General features: G+C 42.8%; 1 protein-coding gene across 9 annotated transcripts in view; it reads right to left on the bottom strand.

Moving 5' to 3' along the window:
- The window catches only part of LOC139555927 (HBS1-like protein), an 86,032-nt gene that overhangs the window by 33,915 nt on the left and 25,330 nt on the right, over positions 1-26,787 (bottom strand). For all 9 annotated transcript variants that reach the window (XM_071369312.1, XM_071369313.1, XM_071369310.1 and 6 more), the window contains one exon: positions 1,164-1,272. In XM_071369312.1, the coding sequence (XP_071225413.1) occupies positions 1,164-1,272 (109 nt within the window). The remainder of the gene's footprint in view (positions 1-1,163; positions 1,273-26,787) is intronic.

The raw sequence follows: 26,787 nt of genomic DNA, 5'->3' as shown, positions 1-26,787 counted from the left end.
CAACTGTTCACGTCCCCAACTGTTCCCAACTGTTCACATCCCCAACTGTTCACGTCAACAACTGTTCCCAACTGTTCACGTCCCCAACTGTTCACGTCAACAACTGTTCCCAACTGTTCACGTCCCCAACTGTTCACGTCAACAACTGTTCCCAACTGTTCACGTCCCCAACTGTTCCTGTCCCCAACTGTTCCTGTTCCCAACTGTTCCTGTCCCCAACTGTTCCTGTTCCCAACTGTTCACGTCAACAACTGTTCCCAACTGTTCACGTCCCCAACTGTTCCTGTCCCCAACTCTTCCTGATCCCAACTGTTCCTGTCCCCAACTGTTCCTGTCCCCAACTGTTCCTGTCCCCAACTGTTCCTGTCCCCAACTGTTCCTGTTCCCAACTGTTCACGTCCCCAACTGTTCCTGTCCCCAACTGTTCCTGTCCCCAACTGTTCCTGTCCCCAACTGTTCCTGTTCCCAACTGTTCCCAACTGTTCCTGTCCCCAACTGTTCACGTCCCCAACTGTTCCCAACTGTTCCTGTCCCCAACTGTTCCTGTCCCCAACTGTTCCCAACTGTTCCTGTCCCCAACTGTTCACGTCCCCAACTGTTCACGTCCCCAACTGTTCACGTCCCCAACTGTTCACGTCCCCAACTGTTCCTGTCCCCAACTGTTCCTGTCCCCAACTGTTCCTGTCCCCAACTGTTCCTGTCCCCAACTGTTCCCAACTGTTCCCAACTGTTCCCAACTGTTCACGTCCCCAACTGTTCACGTCCCCAACTGTTCCTGTCCCCAACTGTCCCCAACTGTTCACGTCCCCAACTGTTCACGTCCCCAACTGTTCACGTCCCCAACTGTTCCTGTCCCCAACTGTTCACGTCCCCAACTGTTCCCAACTGTTCCTGTTCCCAACTGTTCACGTCCCCAACTGTTCACGTCCCCAACTGTTCCTGTCCCCAACTGTTCACGTCCCCAACTGTTCACGTCCCCAACTGTTCACGTCCCCAACTGTTCACGTCCCCAACTGTTCACGTCCCCAACTGTTCACGTCCCCAACTGTTCCTGTCCCCAACTGTTCCCAACTACTATAGTCCAGTCTGCTCCAGAGAAAAGCTGATGAACATTGTGTGTGTGTGTGTGTGTGTGTGTGTGTGTGTGTGTGTGTGTGCTATACCTCGGCACGTCAAAGCCCATGGTCCGTCTCTTCCCTGAGACGGTCATGCGGGCCACTTTTGGCAGAACCTCTGAGTCCAGTTGACACTGCCCCGCCTCACGGCCCTTAGCTGGGGGACAGAGAGACACACACTCAGTAATACACACAAACACACACAATAATATTCTCTCTCACACAGTAATACAACAACACAGAGTATACACAGTATAATTATGCAATTTTTATGTATAACTTAACACATTAATTTGAGTGAACTAGTAAAGCACTACATGTGCAGAACCATTAGCAAATATACAAGGTGTGTGTCAGATGTATTTGAATACTACACAGATACAGCTAGCTTCATCAACAGATACAGCTGGCTTCATCAACAGATACAGATAGCTTCATCAACAGATACAGCTGGCTTCATCAACAGATACAGCTGGCTTCATCAACAGATACAGATAGCTTCATCAACAGATACAGCTGGCTTCATCAACAGATACAGCTGGCTTCATCAGCTAGCTTCATCAACAGATACAGCTAGCTTCATCAACAGATACAGCTAGCTTCATCAACAGATACAGCTAGCTTCATCAACAAATACTGCTAGCTTCATCAACAGATACTGCTAGCATCATAAACAGATACAGCTAGCTTCATCAACAGATACAGCTGGCTTCATCAACAGATACAGCTAGCTTCATCAACAGATACAGCTAGCTTCATCAACAGATACAGCTAGCTTCATCAACAGATACAGCTAGCTTCATCAACAAATACTGCTAGCTTCATCAACAGATACTGCTAGCATCATAAACAGATACAGCTAGCTTCATCAACAGATACAGCTGGCTTCATCAACAGATACAGCTAGCTTCATCAACAGATACAGCTAGCTTCATCAACAGATACAGCTAGCTTCATCAACAGATACTGCTAGCATCATAAACAGATACAGCTGGCTTCATCAACAGATGTAACAGCCCATTAGTATTAGTGTAGAGACTGTGGAGGTAACAGTCCATTAGTATTAGTGTAGAGACTGTGGAGGTAACAGTCCATTAGTATTAGTGTAGAGACTGTGGATGTAACAGTCCATTAGTATTAGTGTAGAGACTGTGGAGGTAACAGTCCATTAGTATTAGTGTAGAGACTGTGGAGGTAACAGTCCATTAGTATTAGTGTAGAGACTGTGGATGTAACAGTCCATTAGTATTAGTATAGAGACTGTGGATGTAACAGTCCATTAGTATTAGTGTAGAGACTGTGGATGTAACAGTCCATTAGTAGAGAGACTGTGGATGTAACAGTCCATTAGTATTAGTGTAGAGACTGTGGATGTAACAGTCCATTAGTATTAGTGTAGAGACTGTGGAGGTAACAGTCCATTAGTAGAGACTGTGGAGAGACTGTGGATGTAACAGTCCATTAGTATTAGTGTAGAGACTGTGGATGTAACAGTCCATTAGTATTAGTGTAGAGACTGTGGATGTAACAGTCCATTAGTATAGAGACTGTGGATGTAACAGTCCATTAGTAGAGTGACTGTGGATGTAACAGTCCATTAGTATTAGTGTAGAGACTGTGGAGGTAACAGTCCATTAGTATTAGTGTAGAGACTGTGGATGTAACAGTCCATTAGTATTAGTATAGAGACTGTGGATGTAACAGTCCATTAGTATTAGTGTAGAGACTGTGGATGTAACAGTCCATTAGTAGAGAGACTGTGGATGTAACAGTCCATTAGTATTAGTGTAGAGACTGTGGATGTAACAGTCCATTAGTATTAGTGTAGAGACTGTGGAGGTAACAGTCCATTAGTAGAGACTGTGGAGAGACTGTGGATGTAACAGTCCATTAGTATTAGTGTAGAGACTGTGGATGTAACAGTCCATTAGTATTAGTGTAGAGACTGTGGATGTAACAGTCCATTAGTATAGAGACTGTGGATGTAACAGTCCATTAGTAGAGTGACTGTGGATGTAACAGTCCATTAGTATTAGTGTAGAGACTGTGGATGTAACAGTCCATTAGTATTAGTGTAGACTGTGGATGTAACAGTCCATTAGTGTAGAGACTGTGGATGTAACAGTCCATTAGTAGAGAGACTGTGGATGTAACAGTCCATTAGTATAGAGACTGTGGATGTAACAGTCCATTAGTATAGAAACTGTGGATGTAACAGTCCATTAGTATTAGTGTAGAGACTGTGGATGTAACAGTCCATTAGTATTAGTGTAGAGACTGTGGATGTAACAGTCCATTAGTATTAGTGTAGAGACTGTGGAGGTAACAGTCCATTAGTATTAGTATAGAGACTGTGGAGGTAACAGTCCATTAGTATTAGTGTAGAGACTATGGAGGTAACAGTCCATTAGTATTAGTGTAGAGACTGTGGAGGTAACAGTCCATTAGTATTAGTGTAGAGACTGTGGAGGTAACAGTCCATTAGTATTAGTGTAGAGACTGTGGATGTAACAGTCCATTAGTAGAGAGACTGTGGATGTAACAGTCCATTAGTATTAGTGTAGAGACTGTGGATGTAACAGTCCATTAGTATTAGTGTAGAGACTGTGGAGGTAACAGTCCATTAGTAGAGACTGTGGAGAGACTGTGGATGTAACAGTCCATTAGTATTAGTGTAGAGACTGTGGATGTAACAGTCCATTAGTATAGAGACTGTGGATGTAACAGTCCATTAGTATAGAGACTGTGGATGTAACAGTCCATTAGTAGAGTGACTGTGGATGTAACAGTCCATTAGTATTAGTGTAGAGACTGTGGATGTAACAGTCCATTAGTATTAGTGTAGAGACTGTGGATGTAACAGTCCATTAGTGTAGAGACTGTGGATGTAACAGTCCATTAGTAGAGAGACTGTGGATGCAACAGTCCATTAGTATAGAGACTGTGGATGTAACAGTCCATTAGTATAGAAACTGTGGATGTAACAGTCCATTAGTATTAGTGTAGAGACTGTGGATGTAACAGTCCATTAGTATTAGTGTAGAGACTGTGGATGTAACAGTCCATTAGTATTAGTGTAGAGACTGTGGAGGTAACAGTCCATTAGTATTAGTATAGAGACTGTGGAGGTAACAGTCCATTAGTATTAGTGTAGAGACTGTGGAGGTAACAGTCCATTAGTATTAGTATAGAGACTGTGGAGGTAACAGTCCATTAGTATTAGTGTAGAGACTATGGAGGTAACAGTCCATTAGTATTAGTGTAGAGACTGTGGAGGTAACAGTCCATTAGTATTAGTGTAGAGACTGTGGAGGTAACAGTCCATTAGTATTAGTGTAGAGACTGTGGATGTAACAGTCCATTAGTATTAGTGTAGAGACTGTGGAGGTAACAGTCCATTAGTATTAGTATAGAGACTGTGGAGGTAACAGTCCATTAGTATTAGTGTAGAAACTGTGGATGTAACAGTCCATTAGTATTAGTATAGAGACTGTGGAGGTAACAGTCCATTAGTATTAGTAGAGAGACTGTGGATGTAACAGCCCATTAGTATTAGTGTAGATACTGTGGATGTAACAGTCCATTAGTATTAGTGTAGAGACTGTGGAGGTAACAGTCCATTAGTATTAGTGTAGAGACTGTGGAGGTAACAGTCCATTAGTATTAGTGTAGAGACTGTGGATGTAACAGTCCATTAGTAGAGAAACTGTGGAGGTAACAGTCCATTAGTATTAGTATAGAGACTGTGGATGTAACAGTCCATTAGTATTAGTGTAGAAACTGTGGATGTAACAGTCCATTAGTATTAGTGTAGAGACTGTGGCTGTAACAGTCCATTAGTAGAGAGACTGTGGAGGTAACAGTCCATTAGTATTAGTATAGAGACTGTGGATGTAACAGTCCATTAGTATTAGTGTAGAAACTGTGGATGTAACAGCCCATTAGTATTAGTGTAGAAACTGTGGATGTAACAGTCCATTAGTATTAGTGTAGAGACTGTGGAGGTAACAGTCCATTAGTATTAGTGTAGAGATTGTGGATGTAACAGTCCATTAGTATAGAGACTGTGGATGTAACAGTCCATTAGTGGAGAGACTGTGGAGGTAACAGTCCATTAGTATTAGTTTAGAGACTGTGGATGTAACAGTCCATTAGTATTAGTTTAGAGACTGTGGATGTAACAGTCCATTAGTATTAGTGTAGAGACTGTGGATGTAACAGTCCATTAGTATTAGTGTAGAGACTGTGGATGTAACAGTCCATTAGTATTAGTATAGAGACTGTGGATGTAACAGTCCATTAGTATTAGTGTAGAGACTGTGGATGTAACAGTCCATTAGTATTAGTGTAGAGACTGTGGATGTAACAGTCCATTAGTAGAGACTGTGGATGTAACAGTCCATTAGTATTAGTGTAGAGACTGTGGAGGTAACAGTCCATTAGTATTAGTATAGAGACTGTGGAGGTAACAGTCCATTAGTATTAGTATAGAGACTGTGGAGGTAACAGTCCATTAGTATTAGTGGAGAGACTGTGGATGTAACAGTCCATTAGTATTAGTATAGAGACTGTGGATGTAACAGTCCATTAGTAGAGACTGTGGATGTAACAGTCCATTAGTATTAGTGTAGAGACTGTGGATGTAACAGTCCATTAGTATTAGTACAGAGACTGTGGATGTAACAGTCCATTAGTATTAGTGTAGAGACTGTGGATGTAACAGTCCATTAGTATTAGTATAGAGACTGTGGATGTAACAGTCCATTAGTATTAGTGTAGAGACTGTGGATGTAACAGTCCATTAGTAGAGAGACTGTGGATGTAACAGTCCATTAGTATTAGTGTAGAGACTGTGGATGTAACAGTCCATTAGTATTAGTGTAGAGACTGTGGATGTAACAGTCCATTAGTATAGAGACTGTGGATGTAACAGTCCATTAGTAGAGTGACTGTGGATGTAACAGTCCATTAGTATTAGTGTAGAGACTGTGGATGTAACAGTCTATTAGTATTAGTGTAGAGACTGTGGATGTAACAGTCCATTAGTGTAGAGACTGTGGATGTAACAGTCCATTAGTAGAGAGACTGTGGATGTAACAGTCCATTAGTATAGAGACTGTGGATGTAACAGTCCATTAGTATAGAAACTGTGGATGTAACAGTCCATTAGTATTAGTGTAGAGACTGTGGATGTAACAGTCCATTAGTATTAGTGTAGAGACTGTGGATGTAACAGTCCATTAGTATTAGTGTAGAGACTGTGGAGGTAACAGTCCATTAGTATTAGTATAGAGACTGTGGAGGTAACAGTCCATTAGTATTAGTGTAGAGACTGTGGAGGTAACAGTCCATTAGTATTAGTATAGAGACTGTGGAGGTAACAGTCCATTAGTATTAGTGTAGAGACTATGGAGGTAACAGTCCATTAGTATTAGTGTAGAGACTGTGGAGGTAACAGTCCATTAGTATTAGTGTAGAGACTGTGGAGGTAACAGTCCATTAGTATTAGTGTAGAAACGGTGGAGGTAACAGTCCATTAGTATTAGTATAGAGACGGTGGAGGTAACAGTCCATTAGTATTAGTGTAGAGACTGTGGATGTAACAGTCCATTAGTATTAGTGTAGAGACTGTGGAGGTAACAGTCCATTAGTATTAGTATAGAGACTGTGGAGGTAACAGTCCATTAGTATTAGTGTAGAAACTGTGGATGTAACAGTCCATTAGTATTAGTATAGAGACTGTGGAGGTAACAGTCCATTAGTATTAGTAGAGAGACTGTGGATGTAACAGCCCATTAGTATTAGTGTAGATACTGTGGATGTAACAGTCCATTAGTATTAGTGTAGAGACTGTGGAGGTAACAGTCCATTAGTATTAGTGTAGAGACTGTGGAGGTAACAGTCCATTAGTATTAGTGTAGAGACTGTGGATGTAACAGTCCATTAGTAGAGAAACTGTGGAGGTAACAGTCCATTAGTATTAGTATAGAGACTGTGGATGTAACAGTCCATTAGTATTAGTGTAGAAACTGTGGATGTAACAGTCCATTAGTATTAGTGTAGAGACTGTGGATGTAACAGTCCATTAGTAGAGAGACTGTGGAGGTAACAGTCCATTAGTATTAGTGTAAAGACTGTGGAGGTAACAGTCCATTAGTATTAGTATAGAGACTGTGGATGTAACAGTCCATTAGTATTAGTGTAGAAACTGTGGATGTAACAGCCCATTAGTATTAGTGTAGAAACTGTGGATGTAACAGTCCATTAGTATTAGTGTAGAGACTGTGGAGGTAACAGTCCATTAGTATAGAGACTGTGGATGTAACAGTCCATTAGTAGAGAAACTGTGGAGGTAACAGTCCATTAGTATTAGTATAGAGACTGTGGATGTAACAGTCCATTAGTATTAGTGTAGAAACTGTGGATGTAACAGTCCATTAGTATTAGTGTAGAGACTGTGGATGTAACAGTCCATTAGTAGAGAGACTGTGGAGGTAACAGTCCATTAGTATTAGTGTAAAGACTGTGGAGGTAACAGTCCATTAGTATTAGTTTAGAGACTGTGGATGTAACAGTCCATTAGTATTAGTTTAGAGACTGTGGATGTAACAGTCCATTAGTATTAGTGTAGAGACTGTGGATGTAACAGTCCATTAGTATTAGTGTAGAGACTGTGGATGTAACAGTCCATTAGTATTAGTATAGAGACTGTGGATGTAACAGTCCATTAGTATTAGTGTAGAGACTGTGGATGTAACAGTCCATTAGTATTAGTGTAGAGACTGTGGATGTAACAGTCCATTAGTAGAGACTGTGGATGTAACAGTCCATTAGTATTAGTGTAGAGACTGTGGAGGTAACAGTCCATTAGTATTAGTATAGAGACTGTGGAGGTAACAGTCCATTAGTATTAGTATAGAGACTGTGGAGGTAACAGTCCATTAGTATTAGTGGAGAGACTGTGGATGTAACAGTCCATTAGTATTAGTATAGAGACTGTGGATGTAACAGTCCATTAGTAGAGACTGTGGATGTAACAGTCCATTAGTATTAGTGTAGAGACTGTGGATGTAACAGTCCATTAGTATTAGTATAGAGACTGTGGATGTAACAGTCCATTAGTATTAGTGTAGAAACTGTGGATGTAACAGCCCATTAGTATTAGTGTAGAAACTGTGGATGTAACAGTCCATTAGTATTAGTGTAGAGACTGTGGAGGTAACAGTCCATTAGTATAGAGACTGTGGATGTAACAGTCCATTAGTGGAGAGACTGTGGAGGTAACAGTCCATTAGTATTAGTTTAGAGACTGTGGATGTAACAGTCCATTAGTATTAGTTTAGAGACTGTGGATGTAACAGTCCATTAGTATTAGTGTAGAGACTGTGGATGTAACAGTCCATTAGTATTAGTGTAGAGACTGTGGATGTAACAGTCCATTAGTATTAGTATAGAGACTGTGGATGTAACAGTCCATTAGTATTAGTGTAGAGACTGTGGATGTAACAGTCCATTAGTATTAGTGTAGAGACTGTGGATGTAACAGTCCATTAGTAGAGACTGTGGATGTAACAGTCCATTAGTATTAGTGTAGAGACTGTGGAGGTAACAGTCCATTAGTATTAGTATAGAGACTGTGGAGGTAACAGTCCATTAGTATTAGTATAGAGACTGTGGAGGTAACAGTCCATTAGTATTAGTGGAGAGACTGTGGATGTAACAGTCCATTAGTATTAGTATAGAGACTGTGGATGTAACAGTCCATTAGTAGAGACTGTGGATGTAACAGTCCATTAGTATTAGTGTAGAGACTGTGGATGTAACAGTCCATTAGTATTAGTGTCGAGACTGTGGAGGTAACAGTCCATTAGTATTAGTGTAGAAACTGTGGATGTAACAGTCCATTAGTGTAGAGACTGTGGATGTAACAGTCCATTAGTATTAGTGTAGAGACTGTGGAGGTAACAGTCCATTAGTATTAGTGTAGAGACTGTGGATGTCACAGCCCATTAGTATTAGTGTAGAGACTGTGGATGTAACAGTCCATTAGTATTAGTATAGAGACTGTGGATGTAACAGTCCATTAGTATTAGTATAGAGACTGTGGATGTAACAGTCCATTAGTATTAGTGTCGAGACTGTGGAGGTAACAGTCCATTAGTATTAGTGTAGAAACTGTGGATGTAACAGTCCATTAGTGTAGAGACTGTGGATGTAACAGTCCATTAGTATTAGTGTAGAGACTGTGGAGGTAACAGTCCATTAGTATTAGTGTAGAGACTGTGGATGTCACAGCCCATTAGTATTAGTGTAGAGACTGTGGATGTAACAGTCCATTAGTATTAGTGTCGAGACTGTGGAGGTAACAGTCCATTAGTATTAGTGTAGAGACTGTGGATGTAACAGTCCATTAGTGTAGAGACTGTGGAGGTAACAGTCCATTAGTATTAGTGTAGAGACTGTGGATGTAACAGTCCATTAGTATTAGTGTAGAGACTGTGGAGGTAACAGTCCATTAGTATTAGTGTAGAGACTGTGGAGGTAACAGTCCATTAGTATTAGTGTAGAGACTGTGGAGGTAACAGTCCATTAGTATTAGTGTAGAGACTGTGGAGGTAACAGTCCATTAGTATTAGTGAAGAGACTGTGGATGTAACAGTCCATTAGTATTAGTGTAGAGACTGTGGATGTAACAGTCCATTAGTATTAGTGTAGAGACTGTGGAGGTAACAGTCCATTAGTATTAGTGTAGAGACTGTGGAGGTAACAGTCCATTAGTATTAGTGTAGAGACTGTGGAGGTAACAGTCCATTAGTATTAGTGTCGAGACTGTGGATGGTTTGTGCTTTGTCATTCCTCTCTGAAACGAACCCTTAACTGATGAGTCTGCTACAGGGCCTGGGCTGGGTCTAGCTAGATGAGTCAGGAGGTGCTGGTATGACTGGGAACACTGGTATCCTGGTCGGTAAAGGGTTAATTTCAGAACTGGCAGTTGCTGTGGAAATACAACGGTGATACATTTTGCAGAATGATTCTTGGGGCGCCGACTAAACAAACGCAATACCTTGATGAACACAAATGTACTCACACGCACACACACACACACACACACACACACACACACACACACACACACACACACACAACTGTCTCTCTCACACACCACTGTCTCTCTCACACACACACAACAATGTCTCTCTCACACACACACAACAATGTCTCTCACACAACAATGTCTCTCTCTCACACAACAATGTCTCTCTCTCACACAACAATGTCTCTCTCACACACAACAATGTCTCTCTCACACACACACAACAATGACTCTCTCACACACACACAACAATGACTCTCTCACACACACACAACAATGTCTCTCTCTCACGCACACACAACACTGTCTCTCTCTCACACACACACACAACACTGTCTCTCACACACACCACACACACACCACTGTCTCTCTCACACACACACACACACAACAATGTATCTCTCACACACACACACACACACACACACACCAATGTCTCTCTCTCACACACACACACCAATGTCTCTCTCTCACACACACACACACACACACACACACACACACACACACACACACCAATGTCTCTCTCACACACACACACACACACCAATGTCTCTCTCACACACACACACACACACACACACACACAATGTCTCTCTCTCACACACACACACACACACACACACACCAATGTCTCTCTCACACACACACACACACACCAATGTCTCTCTCTCACACACACACACACACACACACACACACACACACACACCAATGTCTCTCTCTCACACACACACACCAATGTCTCTCTCACACACACACACACCAGTCTCTCTCACACACACACACACACCAATGTCTCTCTCACACACACACACACACCAATGTCTCTCACACACACACACACACACACACACACACATACACACACACACCAATGTCTCTCTCTCACACACACACACCAATGTCTCTCTCTCACACACACACACCAATGCCTCTCTCACACACACACACACCAATATCTCTCTCTCACACACACACACACACACACACACACACACACACACCAATGTCTCTCTCACAAACACACACACACACCAATGTCTCTCTCACAAACACACACACACACCAATGTCTCTCTCACAAACACACACACACACCAATGTCTCTCTCACACACACACACACACACACACACACACACACACACACACACACACACACACACACACACACACACACACACCAATGTCTCTCTCTCTCACACACACACACACACACACACACACACACACACACACACACACACACACCAATGTCTCTCTCACACACACACACACACACCAATGTCTCTCTCACACACACACACACACACACACACACACACAACACAACACTGTCTCTCTCACACAGCTCTGTACCGCATCGCTGTGCCCCTCCCAAATGTCCTAACAATGAGGAGGGCTCTGTACGGCTCCGCATTGACATGATTGGTTGACGGTAGGTGAGGGCGGGAGGTCCTGTAGAAACACAAACTCACTTCCTTGACAACAGCTCTGCTCCACTCTGCGAAGTGCAAGGAGTATGAATGTCCTGACTACTGTAGAGACAGTATCAGAAGTATGAATGTCCTGACTACTGTAGAGACAGTATCAGAAGTATGAATGTCCTGACTACTGCAGAGACAATATCAGAAGTATGAATGTCCTGACTACTGTAGAGACAGTATCAGAAGTATGAATGTCCTGACTACTGCAGAGACAATATCAGAAGTATGAATGTCCTGACTACTGTAGAGACCGTATCAGAAGTATGAATGTCCTGACTACTGTAGAGACCGTATCAGAAGTATGAATGTCCTGACTACTGTAGAGACAGTATCAGAAGTATGAATGTCCTGACTACTGTAGAGACAGTATCAGAAGTATGAATGTCCTGACTACTGTAGAGACAGTATCAGAAGTATGAATGTCCTGACTACTGTAGAGACAGTATCAGAAGTATGAATGTCCTGACTACTGTAGAGACAGTGTCAGAAGTATGAATGTCCTGACTACTGTAGAGACAGTATCAGAAGTATGAATGTCCTGACTACTGCAGAGACAGTATCAGAAGTATGAATGTCCTGACTACTGCAGAGACCGTATCAGAAGTATGAATGTCCTGACTACTGTAGAGACCGTATCAGAAGTATGAATGTCCTGACTACTGTAGAGACACTATCAGAAGTATGAATGTCCTGACTACTGTAGAGACAGTATCAGAAGTATGAATGTCCTGACTACTGTAGAGACAGTATCAGAAGTATGAATGTCCTGACTACTGTAGAGACCGTATCAGAAGTATGAATGTCCTGACTACTGTAGAGACACTATCAGAAGTATGAATGTCCTGACTACTGTAGAGACCGTATCAGAAGTATGAATGTCCTGACTACTGTAGAGACAGTATCAGAAGTATGAATGTCCTGACTACTGTAGAGACCGTATCAGAAGTATGAATGTCCTGACTACTGTAGAGACAGTATCAGAAGTATGAATGTCCTGACTACTGTAGAGACAGTATCAGAAGTATGAATGTCCTGACTACTGTAGAGACAGTATCAGAAGTATGAATGTCCTGACTACTGTAGAGACCGTATCAGAAGTATGAATGTCCCGACTACTGTAGAGACAGTATCAGAAGTATGAATGTCCCGACTACTGTAGAGACAGTATCAGAAGTATGAATGTCCCGACTACTGTAGAGACAGTATCAGAAGTATGAATGTCCCGACTACTGTAGAGACAGTATCAGAAGTATGAATGTCCCGACTACTGTAGAGGCCGTATCAGAAGTATGAATGTCCCGACTACTGTAGAGGCCGTATCAGAAGTATGAATGTCCCGACTACTGTAGAGACAGTATCAGAAGTATGAATGTCCCGACTACTGTAGAGACAGTATCAGAAGTATGAATGTCCCGACTACTGTAGAGACAGTATCAGAAGTATGAATGTCCCGACTACTGTAGAGACAGTATCAGAAGTATGAATGTCCTGACTACTGTAGAGACAGTATCAGAAGTATGAATGTCCTGACTACTGTAGAGACAGTATCAGAAGTATGAATGTCCTGACTACTGTAGAGACAGTATCAGAAGTATGAATGTCCTGACTACTGTAGAGACAGTATCAGAAGTATGAATGTCCTGACTACTGTAGAGACAGTATCAGAAGTATGAATGTCCTGACTACTGTAGAGACCGTATCAGAAGTATGAATGTCCTGACTACTGTAGAGACAGTATCAGAAGTATGAATGTCCTGACTACTGTAGAGACAGTATCAGAAGTATGAATGTCCTGACTACTGTAGAGACAGTATCAGAAGTATGAATGTCCTGACTACTGTAGAGACAGTATCAGAAGTATGAATGTCCTGACTACTGTAGAGACAGTATCAGAAGTATGAATGTCCTGACTACTGTAGAGACAGTATCAGAAGTATGAATGTCCTGACCACTGTAGAGACAGTATCAGAAGTATGAATGTCCTGACTACCGTAGAGACAGTATCAGAAGTATGAATGTCCTGACTACTGTAGAGACAGTATCAGAAGTATGAATGTCCTGACTACTGTAGAGACAGTATCAGAAGTATGAATGTCCTGACTACTGTAGAGACAGTATCAGAAGTATGAATGTCCTGACTACTGTAGAGACAGTATCAGTGTAAATGCTGCAAGGCCACTACAGACAGCAGGATGACCAGAGAACTGAAGGATTTTGGCTGAGCTAACCCTTTCAAGTTCAATGTATTAGTCCGAACGAGAGGGAAATGTATCTTCTGTTTTTTACCCAACTACACACACACACACACACACACACACACACACACACACACACACACACACACACACACACACACACACACAGTCTTGTACAGCTAACCTTGTGGGGACACACAGATTTTGAGGTTTCTCTGAATGAGTCTTTCTGGAGGAAAAACCCTCTGCTGCAAGAAGACTCACAAAAACCACCTAGTAGACACCTCTGTGTGTGTGTGTGTGTGTGTGTGTGTGTGTGTGTGTGTGTGTGTGTGTGTGTGTCTGTGTGTGTGTGTGTCTGTGGCTATTCTTGTGGGGACCAGACGTCAAACTAAACAAACAAAAATTTGACCAACTGGGGAAATGTTGTTGGTCCCTCACGAGGTCAAATGTTATTTCTAGGGGGTTAAGGGTTTAGGGTTTAGGTTAGAACCCTGGAGACTTATATCTCCCTCACTAACTTTAAACATCAGCTATCTGAGCAGCTAACCGATCGCTGCAGCTGTACGTAGCCCATCTGTAAATAGCCCAACCAATCTACCTACCTCATCCCCATACTGTTTTTATTTACTTTTCTGCTCTTTTGCACACCAGTATCTCTACTATCATCACCTGCTCATCTATCACTCCAGTGTTAATCTGCTAAATTGTAATTACTTCGCCACCATGGCCTATTTATTGCCTTACCTCCTCACCTCATTTGCACACACTTTATATAGACTTTTTTTCTACTGTGTTATTGACTGTATGTTTTGTTTATTCCATGTGTAACTATGTGTTGTTGTATGTGTCGAACTGCTTTGCTTTATCTTGGCCAGGTCGCAGTTGTAAATGAGAACTTGTTCTCAACTGGCCTACCTGGTTAAATAAAGGTGAAATAAATTTTAAAAAGATTAAAAAAAGGTTAATGTTTAAGGTTAAGGTTTAGGATTAAGGGTTTAGGGTTAAGGTTTAGGGTTAAAGTTTAGGGTAAAGGTTAAGGATAAAGGGTTAGGGTTAAGGATAAAGGGTTAAGGTTTAGGGTTTCCTGTTTAGGGTTTCCTGTTTAGGGTTTCCTGTTTAGGGTTTCCTGTTTAGGGTTTCCTGTTGTCATTCAGCTAAATCCTGAAGAATACAGTGTTACTACTGTTGACCTGCTCTGACCATCACACACAAAGACACACAATCTAAACAGTCTTCATCACAATGTTGGCAGGCAGGGAGGGAGAGAGCAGGGAGGGAGAGGGCAGGCAGGGAGGGAGAGAGCAGGGAGGGAGGGAGAGGGCAGGCAGGGACGGAAGGAGGGAGAGAGCAGGGGGGGCGAGGGAGGGAGGGAGGGAGAGGGAGAAGGGACGGAAGGAGGGAGAGAGCAGGGGGAGGGAGGGAGAGAGCAGGGGGAGCGAGGGAGGGAGAAGGGACGGAAGGAGGGAGGGAGAGAGAGGGAAGGAGGGAGAGAGCAGGGGGAAGGAGGGAGAGAGCAGGGGGAGCGAGGGAGGGAGGGAGCGAGCGAGCGAGGGAGGGAGAGCAGGATATGCAAACCCTCTCCTTCTAGGATTACAGAAAGCCCCAACTGATCAGGACGGTAGTCGCAGGCTTCATCTACCCTCCTACCACACCTGTTCTCTACTCCCATTGACCACACACACACACACACACACACACACACACACACACACACACACACACACACACACACACACACACACACACACACACACACACACACACACACACACACACACACACACACACACACGGCCTGGAGGTAGGTTTTGGACAAACGGATGCTAGAAGTTGCCCGGAATCCATCAGTCAGTCAGCTGTGTTTGCCTTCCTAACACACTGAGCAAATAACAGGAAGTCAAGCATGTACAGTTCTGGGTATTCAAAATGTAACCTAATACTAGAGCATATTTACTTCAAAGTGGATGTAACTGCACCGAGGGAATGACTGGCATACGGAGAATGGAGAGGTGTGAGAGAGAGCGAGAGACAGAGGAGAAAGAGAGCGAGAGGAGAGAGAGGAGAGCGAGAGGAGAGAGAGAGAGAGAAAGAGAGAAAGAGAGAAAGAGAGAGAAAGAGAGAAAGAGAGAGAAAGAGAGAAAGAGAGAGAGAGAGAAAGAGAGAAAGAGAGAAAGAGAGAGAGAGAGAGAGAGAGAGAGAGAGAGAGAGAGAGAGAGAGAGAGAAAATGGAGAGGTGTGAGAGATAGAGGAGAAAGAGAGAGAAAGAGACAGACAGAGAGGAGAGACAGACAGAGAGGAGAGAGACAGAGAGGAGAGAGACAGAGGAGAGACAGACAGAGAGGAGAGACAGACAGAGAGGAGAGACAGACAGAGAGGAGAGACAGACAGAGAGGAGAGACAGACAGAGAGGAGAGAGACAGAGAGGAGAGAGACAGAGAGGAGAGAGAACATGTTCTATCTATAATAATATTCACTGTAATCTCCCTCCCTGCCACTAGGGTGCAGTAGAGGCTGTGGCAGAGTAAGGTATAGTAATTAAACGCTGTAACACTAACAAAACCCATCATGTCATCAACAACAGCCCTCGTAGTCATTTAGTTTATGCTGATCTATTTGAATAAAACATTTACATGTGTTGAATGCAGGGTATTCAGAAGTGGATTGGGGAGTTGAGGAGGCTACCATCTGTTCAATCACAAGAGGGAATACCTCTTTTAACGTACAAACATGTTGCCCTGCGTCCTGCGCCCTGCGTCCTGCGCCCTGCGCCCTGCACTGGCTGACTAGTCAGGATCAAGGGAAAGACGAACGGAGCAAAGTACATATGTAGACGTGATATTTCTTTATTTCTTATTTTTTGGGGGACGGGACGGGACATTTCATTAAACCTGTTTTTGCTTTGTCATTATTGGGGTATTGTGTGTAGATTAATGAGAAGAAGAAAAAAAAACTATTGAATCCATTTTAGAATAAGGCTGTACCGTAAACAAAATGTGCAAAAAGTCAAGGGCTCTGAATACTTTCCGAAGGCATTTTAGATCAGAAAGGACATAATTTACAGGCCGTACTGTACAGTGAATATTTCACTTCGCTACTAGTGGAGGGGAGCTGTCTGACTGACACATTTAACCAATCCTAGGATGAGTCACACACAGGGTAAAAGCTACAGACATCATAATAAGTTTTCACTACTTATTCTAGGACCTGAAAGTAAAAGACATCCCCAGGAAGTCTGTCGACCAGACAGTCAACGCCCTATAGTGACGGGGTGAACGGAGAGAATAGAAAAACACGTTATTGCTTTTCTACAAGCTGCAAATAATTGAACTAATAATCAAATAAGGATTTGATAAGATAGTACATACACTGAACGCTGATGCAGAAGGCATCAGGTACAAGGTCACAGCAACACATCTACTGAGTTAAAGATACAAACCAAACCTGGTGTTTCCTCCATAAGCACAGGTTACAGTTGAACACAAAATACAGTCACCAACAAACCAAAGCAACAGCTATGCTTTGTCTACATATCAGAGGATGACTGGTAGAGATATGGAACTAGGTCTACATCTCAGAGGATGGAAGGTAGAGATATGGAACTAGGTCTACATCTCAGAGGATGGAAGGTAGAGATATGGAACTAGGTCTACATCTCAGAGGATGACTGGTAGAGATATGGAACTAGGTCTACATCTCAGAGGATGGAAGGTAGAGATATGGAACTAGGTCTACATCTCAGAAGATGACTGGTAGAGATATGGAACTAGGTCTACATCTCAGAGGATGGAAGGTAGAGATATGGAACTAGGTCTACATCTCAGAGGATGACTGGTAGAGATATGGAACTAGGTCTACATCTCAGAGGATGGAAGGTAGAGATATGGAACTAGGTCTACATCTCAGAGGATGGAAGGTAGAGATATGGAACTAGGTCTACATCTCAGAGGATGGAAGGTAGAGATATGGAACTAGGTCTACATCTCAGAGGATGACTGGTAGAGATATGGAACTAGGTCTACATCTCAGAGGATGACTGGTAGAGATATGGAACTAGGTCTACATCTCAGAGGATGGAAGGTAGAGATATGGAACTAGGTCTACATCTCAGAGGGTGACTGGTAGAGATATGGAACTAGGTCTACATCTCAGAGGATGACTGGTAGAGATATGGAACTAGGTCTACATCTCAGAGGGTGACTGGTAGAGATATGGAACTAGGTCTACATCTCAGAGGGTGACTGGTAGAGATATGGAACTAGGTCTACATCTCAGAGGGTGACTGGTAGAGATATGGAACTAGGTCTACATCTCAGAGGATGACTGGTAGAGATATGGAACTAGGTCTACATCTCAGAGGGTGACTGGTAGAGATATGGAACTAGGTCTACATCTCAGAGGATGACTGGTAGAGATATGGAACTAGGTCTACATCTCAGAGGATGGAAGGTAGAGATATGGAACTAGGTCTACATCTCAGAGGATGACTGGTAGAGATATGGAACTAGGTCTACATCTCAGAGGATGACTGGTAGAGATATGGAACTAGGTCTACATCTCAGAGGATGGAAGGTAGAGATATGGAACTAGGTCTACATCTCAGAAGATGACTGGTAGAGATATGGAACTAGGTCTACATCTCAGAGGATGACTGGTAGAGATATGGAACTAGGTCTACATCTCAGAGGATGGAAGGTAGAGATATGGAACTAGGTCTACATCTCAGAGGATGGAAGGTAGAGATATGGAACTAGGTCTACATCTCAGAGGATGACTGGTAGAGATATGGAACTAGGTCTACATCTCAGAGGATGACTGGTAGAGATATGGAACTAGGTCTACATCTCAGAGGATGACTGGTAGAGATATGGAACTAGGTCTACATCTCAGAGGATGACTGGTAGAGATATGGAACTAGGTCTACATCTCAGAGGATGACTGGTAGAGATATGGAACTAGGTCTACATCTCAGAAGATGACTGGTAGAGATATGGAACTAGGTCTACATCTCAGAGGATGACTGGTAGAGATATGGAACTAGGTCTACATCTCAGAGGATGACTGGTAGAGATATGGAACTAGGTCTACATCTCAGAGGATGACTGGTAGAGATATGGAACTAGGTCTACATCTCAGAGGATGGAAGGTAGAGATATGGAACTAGGTCTACATCTCAGAGGATGACTGGTAGAGATATGGAACTAGGTCTACATCTCAGAGGATGACTGGTAGAGATATGGAACTAGGTCTACATCTCAGAGGATGACTGGTAGAGATATGGAACTAGGTCTACATCTCAGAGGATGACTGGTAGAGATATGGAACTAGGTCTACATCTCAGAGGATGACTGGTAGAGATATGGAACTAGGTCTACATCTCAGAGGATGGAAGGTAGAGATATGGAACTAGGTCTACATCTCAGAGGATGGAAGGTAGAGATATGGAACTAGGTCTACATCTCAGAGGATGGAAGGTAGAGATATGGAACTAGGTCTACATCTCAGAGGATGACTGGTAGAGATATGGAACTATGTCTACATCTCAGAGGATGGAAGGTAGAGATATGGAACTAGGTCTACATCTCAGAGGATGACTGGTAGAGATATGGAACTAGGTCTACATCTCAGAGGATGACTGGTAGAGATATGGAACTAGGTCTACATCTCAGAGGATGACTGGTAGAGATATGGAACTAGGTCTACATCTCAGAGGATGACTGGTAGAGATATGGAACTAGGTCTACATCTCAGAGGATGACTGGTAGAGATATGGAACTATGTCTACATCTCAGAGGATGGAAGGTAGAGATATGGAACTAGGTCTACATCTCAGAGGATGACTGGTAGAGATATGGAACTAGGTCTACATCTCAGAGGATGACTGGTAGAGATATGGAACTAGGTCTACATCTCAGAGGATGACTGGTAGAGATATGGAACTAGGTCTACATCTCAGAGGATGACTGGTAGAGATATGGAACTAGGTCTACATCTCAGAGGATGACTGGTAGAGATATGGAACTATGTCTACATCTCAGAGGATGGAAGGTAGAGATATGGAACTAGGTCTACATCTCAGAGGATGGAAGGTAGAGATATGGAACTAGGTCTACATCTCAGAGGATGACTGGTAGAGATATGGAACTAGGTCTACGTGTCAGAGGATGACTGGTAGAGATACATCTTAAATGGCATCGTATTATTCCCTATAATGACCAGAAGACCATGGACACCAATCAGAGTAGTGCACTACATAGGGAATAGGGCTCTGGTCTAAAGTAGCGCACTATATAAGGAATAGGGCTCTGGTCTAAAGTAGTGCACTACATAGGGAATAGGGCTCTGGTCTAAAGTAGTGCACGATATAGGGAATAGGGCTCTGGTCTAAAGTAATGCACTACATAGGGAATAGGGCTCTGGTCTAAAGTAGTGCACTACATAGGGAATAGGGCTCTGGTCTAAAGTAGTGCACTACATAGGGAATAGGGCTCTGGTCTAAAGTAGTGCACTACATAGGGAATAGGGCTCTGGTCTAAAGTAGTGCACGATATAGGGAATAGGGCTCTGGTCTAAAGTAATGCACTACATAGGGAATAGGGCTCTGGTCTAAAGTAGTGCACGATATAGGGAATAGGGCTCTGGTCTAAAGTAGTGCACTACATAGGGAATAGGGCTCTGGTCTAAAGTAGTGCACTATATAGGGAATAGGGCCCTGGTCTAAAGTAGTGCACTACATAGGGAATAGGGCTCTGGTCTAAAGTAGTGCACGATATAGGGAATAGGGCTCTGGTCTAAAGTAGTGCACTACATAGGGAATAGGGCTCTGGTCTAAAGTAGTGCACTATATAGGGAATAGGGCTCTGGTCTAAAGTAGTGCACTGTATAGGGAATAGGGCTCTGGTCTAAAGTAGTGCACTACATAGGGAATAGGGCTCTGGTCTAAAGTAGTGCACTATATAGGGAATAGGGCTCTGGTCTAAAGTAGTGCACTATAGAGGGAATAGGGCTCTGGTCTAAAGTAGTGCACTATAGAGGGAATAGGGCCCTGGTCTATAGTAGTGCACTATAGAGGGAATAGGGCTCTGGTCTAAAGTAGTGCACTATATAGGGAATAGGGCTCTGGTCTATAGTAGTGCACTATATAGGGATAAGGGCTCTGGTCTAAAGTAGTGCACTATATAGGGAATAGGGCTCTGGTCTATAGTAGTGCACTATATAGGGAATAGGGCTCTGGTCTATAGTAGTGTACTATATAGGGAATAGGGCTCTGGTCTATAGTAGTACACTATAGAGGGAACAGCGTGCCATTTGAGACGCAGTCTGATTCCAATCTCCTGACCTCCTGACCTCTAGCTGGAGTGATGCTACTTTAGAGGAGAAACAGACAGAGAGGAGAGACACACACAACACCAGCATCTATCTGCAGGAACTCAACACCAGCATCGTTCTGCAGGAACTCAACACCAGCATCGTTCTGCAGGAACTCAACACCAGCATCGTTCTGCAGGAACTCAACACCAGCATCGTTCTGCAGGAACTCAACACCAGCATCGTTCTGCAGGAACTCAACACCAGCATCTATCTGCAGGAACTCAACACCAGCATCTATCTGCAGGAACTCAACACCAGCATCGTTCTGCAGGAACTCAACACCAGCATCGTTCTGCAGGAACTCAACACCAGCATCGTTCTGCAGGAACTCAACACCAGCATCGTTCTGCAGGAACTCAACACCAGCATCGTTCTGCAGGAACTCAACACCAGCATCTATCTGCAGGAACTCAACACCAGCATCGTTCTGCAGGACATAGACTACAGCTAGTTATAGACAGCTGGACATAGACTACAGCTAGTTATAGACAGCTGGACATAGACTACAGCTAGTTATAGACAGCTGGACATAGACTACAGCTAGTTATAGACAGCTGGACATAGACTACAGCTAGTTATAGACAGCTGGACATAGACTACAGCTAGTTATAGACAGCTGGACATAGACTACAGCTAGTTATAGACAGCTGGACATAGACTACAGCTAGTTATAGACAGCTGGACATAGACTACAGCTAGTTATAGACAGCTGGACATAGACTACAGCTAGTTATAGACAGCTGGACATAGACTACAGCTAGTTATAGACAGCTGGACATAGACTACAGCTAGTTATAGACAGCTGGACATAGACTACAGCTAGTTATAGACAGCTGGACATAGACTACAGCTAGTTATAGACAGCTGGACATAGACTACAGCTAGTTATAGACAGCTGGACATAGACTACAGCTAGTTATAGACAGCTGGACATAGACTACAGCTAGTTATAGACAGCTGGACATAGACTACAGCTAGTTATAGACAGCTGGACATAGACTACAGCTAGTTATAGACAGCTGGACATAGACTACAGCTAGTTATAGACAGCTGGACATAGACTACAGCTAGTTATAGACAGCTGGACATAGACTACAGCTAGTTATAGACAGCTGGACATAGACTACAGCTAGTTATAGACAGCTGGACATAGACTACAGCTAGTTATAGACAGCTGGACATAGACTACAGCTAGTTATAGACAGCTGGACATAGACTACAGCTAGTTATAGACAGCTGGACATAGACTACAGCTAGTTATAGACAGCTGGACATACAGCTAGTTATAGACAGCTGGACATACAGCTAGTTATAGACAGCTGGACATAGACTACAGCTAGTTATAGACAGCTGTACATAGACTACAACTAGTTATAGACAGCTGGACATAGACTACAGCTAGTTATAGACAGCTGGACATAGACTACAGCTAGTTATAGACAGCTGGACATAGACTACAGCTAGTTATAGACAGCTGTACATAGACTACAGCTAGTTATAGACAGCTGGACATAGACTACAGCTAGTTATAGACAGCTGGACATACAGCTAGTTATAGACAGCTGGACATACAGCTAGTTATAGACAGCTGGACATACAGCTAGTTATAGACAGCTGGACATAGACTACAGCTAGTTAGACAGCTGGACATACAGCTAGTTATAGACAGCTGGACATACAGCTAGTTATAGACAGCTGGACATAGACTACAGCTAGTTATAGACAGCTGGACATAGACTACAGCTAGTTATAGACAGCTGGACATACAGCTAGTTATAGACAGCTGGACATACAGCTAGTTATAGACAGCTGGACATACAGCTAGTTATAAACAGCTGGACATACAGCTAGTTATAGACAGCTGGACATACAGCTAGTTATAGACAGCTGGACATACAGCTAGTTATAGACAGCTGGACATACAGCTAGTTATAGACAGCTGGACATACAGCTAGTTATAGACAGCTGGACATAGACTACAGCTAGTTATAGACAGCTGGACATAGACTACAGCTAGTTATAGACAGCTGGACATAGACTACAGCTAGTTATAGACAGCTGGACATACAGCTAGTTATAGACAGCTGGACATACAGCTAGTTATAGACAGCTGGACATACAGCTAGTTATAGACAGCTGGACATACAGCTAGTTATAGACAGCTGGACATAGACTACAGCTAGTTATAGACAGCTGGACATACAGCTAGTTATAGACAGCTGGACATAGACTACAACTAGTTATAGACAGCTGGACATACAGCTAGTTATAGACAGCTGGACATAGACTACAGCTAGTTAGACAGCTGGACATACAGCTAGTTATAGACAGCTGGACATACAGCTAGTTATAGACAGCTGGACATAGACTACAGCTAGTTATAGACAGCTGGACAAACAGCTAGTTATAGACAGCTGGACATACAGCTAGTTATAGACAGCTGGACATAGACTACAACTAGTTATAGACAGCTGGACATAGACTACAGCTAGTTATAGTAAGCTGGACATAGACTACAACTAGTTATAGACAGCTGGACATACAGCTAGTTATAGACAGCTGGACATACAGCTAGTTATAGACAGCTGGACATAGACTACAGCTAGTTATAGACAGCTGGACATACAGCTAGTTATAGACAGCTGGACATACAGCTAGTTATAGACAGCTGGACATAGACTACAGCTAGTTATAGACAGCTGGACATAGACTACAGCTAGTTATAGACAGCTGTACATAGACTACAACTAGTTATAGACAGCTGGACATACAGCTAGTTATAGACAGCTGGACATACAGCTAGTTATAGACAGCTGGACATACAGCTAGTTATAGACAGCTGGACATAGACTACAGCTAGTTATAGACAGCTGGACATACAGCTAGTTATAGACAGCTGGACATACAGCTAGTTATAGACAGCTGGACATACAGCTAGTTATAGACAGCTGGACATACAGCTAGTTATAGACAGCTGTACATAGACTACAACTAGTTATAGACAGCTGGACATACAGCTAGTTATAGACAGCTGGACATACAGCTAGTTATAGACAGCTGGACATAGACTACAGCTAGTTAGACAGCTGGACATAGACTACAGCTAGTTATAGACAGCTGGACATAGACTACAGCTAGTTATAGACAGCTGGACATAGACTACAGCTAGTTAGACAGCTGGACATACAGCTAGTTATAGACAGCTGGACATACAGCTAGTTATAGACAGCTGGACATACAGCTAGTTATAGACAGCTGGACATAGACTACAGCTAGTTAGACAGCTGGACATACAGCTAGTTATAGACAGCTGGACTTACAGCTAGTTATAGACAGCTGGACATACAGCTAGTTATAGACAGCTGGACATAGACTACAGCTAGTTATAGACAGCTGGACATACAGCTAGTTATAGACAGCTGGACATACAGCTAGTTATAGACAGCTGGACATACAGCTAGTTATAGACAGCTGGACATACAGCTAGTTATAGACAGCTGGACATAGACTACAGCTAGTTATAGACAGCTGGACATACAGCTAGTTATAGACAGCTGGACATAGACTACAACTAGTTATAGACAGCTGGACATACAGCTAGTTATAGACAGCTGGACATAGACTACAGCTAGTTAGACAGCTGGACATACAGCTAGTTATAGACAGCTGGACATACAGCTAGTTATAGACAGCTGGACATAGACTACAGCTAGTTATAGACAGCTGGACATAGACTACAACTAGTTATAGACAGCTGGACATACAGCTAGTTATAGACAGCTGGACATAGACTACAACTAGTTATAGACAGCTGGACATACAGCTAGTTATAGACAGCTGGACATACAGCTAGTTATAGACAGCTGGACATAGACTACAGCTAGTTATAGACAGCTGGACATACAGCTAGTTATAGACAGCTGGACATACAGCTAGTTATAGACAGCTGGACATACAGCTAGTTATAGACAGCTGGACATACAGCTAGTTATAGACAGCTGGACATAGACTACAGCTAGTTATAGACAGCTGGACATAGACTACAGCTAGTTATAGACAGCTGGACATACAGCTAGTTATAGACAGCTGGACATAGACTACAACTAGTTATAGACAGCTGGACATACAGCTAGTTATAGACAGCTGGACATACAGCTAGTTATAGACAGCTGGACATACAGCTAGTTATAGACAGCTGGACATAGACTACAGCTAGTTATAGACAGCTGGACATACAGCTAGTTATAGACAGCTGGACATACAGCTAGTTATAGACAGCTGGACATAGACTACAGCTAGTTATAGACAGCTGTACATAGACTACAACTAGTTATAGACAGCTGGACATACAGCTAGTTATAGACAGCTGGACATACAGCTAGTTATAGACAGCTGGACATAGACTACAGCTAGTTATAGACAGCTGGACATACAGCTAGTTATAGACAGCTGGACATAGACTACAGCTAGTTATAGACAGCTGGACATACAGCTAGTTATAGACAGCTGGACATACAGCTAGTTATAGACAGCTGGACATACAGCTAGTTATAGACAGCTGGACATACAGCTAGTTATAGACAGCTGGACATAGACTACAGCTAGTTATAGACAGCTGTACATAGACTACAGCTAGTTATAGAAAGCTGTACATAGACTACAACTAGTTATAGACAGCTGGACATACAGCTAGTTATAGACAGCTGGACAAACAGCTAGTTATAGACAGCTGGACATAGACTACAGCTAGTTATAGACAGCTGGACATACAGCTAGTTATAGACAGCTGGACATACAGCTAGTTATAGACAGCTGGACATAGACTACAGCTAGTTAGACAGCTGGACATGCAGCTAGTTATAGACAGCTGGACATACAGCTAGTTATAGACAGCTGGACATAGACTACAGCTAGTTATAGACAGCTGGACATACAGCTAGTTATAGACAGCTGGACATAGACTACAGCTAGTTATAGACAGCTGGACATACAGCTAGTTATAGACAGCTGGACATACAGCTAGTTATAGACAGCTGGACATAGACTACAGCTAGTTAGACAGCTGGACATACAGCTAGTTATAGACAGCTGGACATACAGCTAGTTATAGACAGCTGGACATAGACTACAGCTAGTTATAGACAGCTGGACATAGACTACAGCTAGTTATAGACAGCTGGACATAGACTACAGCTAGTTATAGACAGCTGGACATACAGCTAGTTATAGACAGCTGGACATACAGCTAGTTATAGACAGCTGGACATACAGCTAGTTATAGACAGCTGGACATAGACTACAGCTAGTTATAGACAGCTGGACATAGACTACAGCTAGTTATAGACAGCTGGACATAGACTACAGCTAGTTATAGACAGCTGGACATACAGCTAGTTATAGACAGCTGGACATACAGCTAGTTATAGACAGCTGGACATACAGCTAGTTATAGACAGCTGGACATACAGCTAGTTATAGACAGCTGGACATACAGCTAGTTATAGACAGCTGGACATAGACTACA

Source organism: Salvelinus alpinus, chromosome 27, assembly GCF_045679555.1.
Source record: "Salvelinus alpinus chromosome 27, SLU_Salpinus.1, whole genome shotgun sequence".
In the NCBI taxonomy this organism is placed as follows: domain Eukaryota; kingdom Metazoa; phylum Chordata; class Actinopteri; order Salmoniformes; family Salmonidae; genus Salvelinus; species Salvelinus alpinus.
Note: the sequence above shows the minus strand (reverse complement) of the source record. Positions and strands in the feature narration are given on the sequence as shown.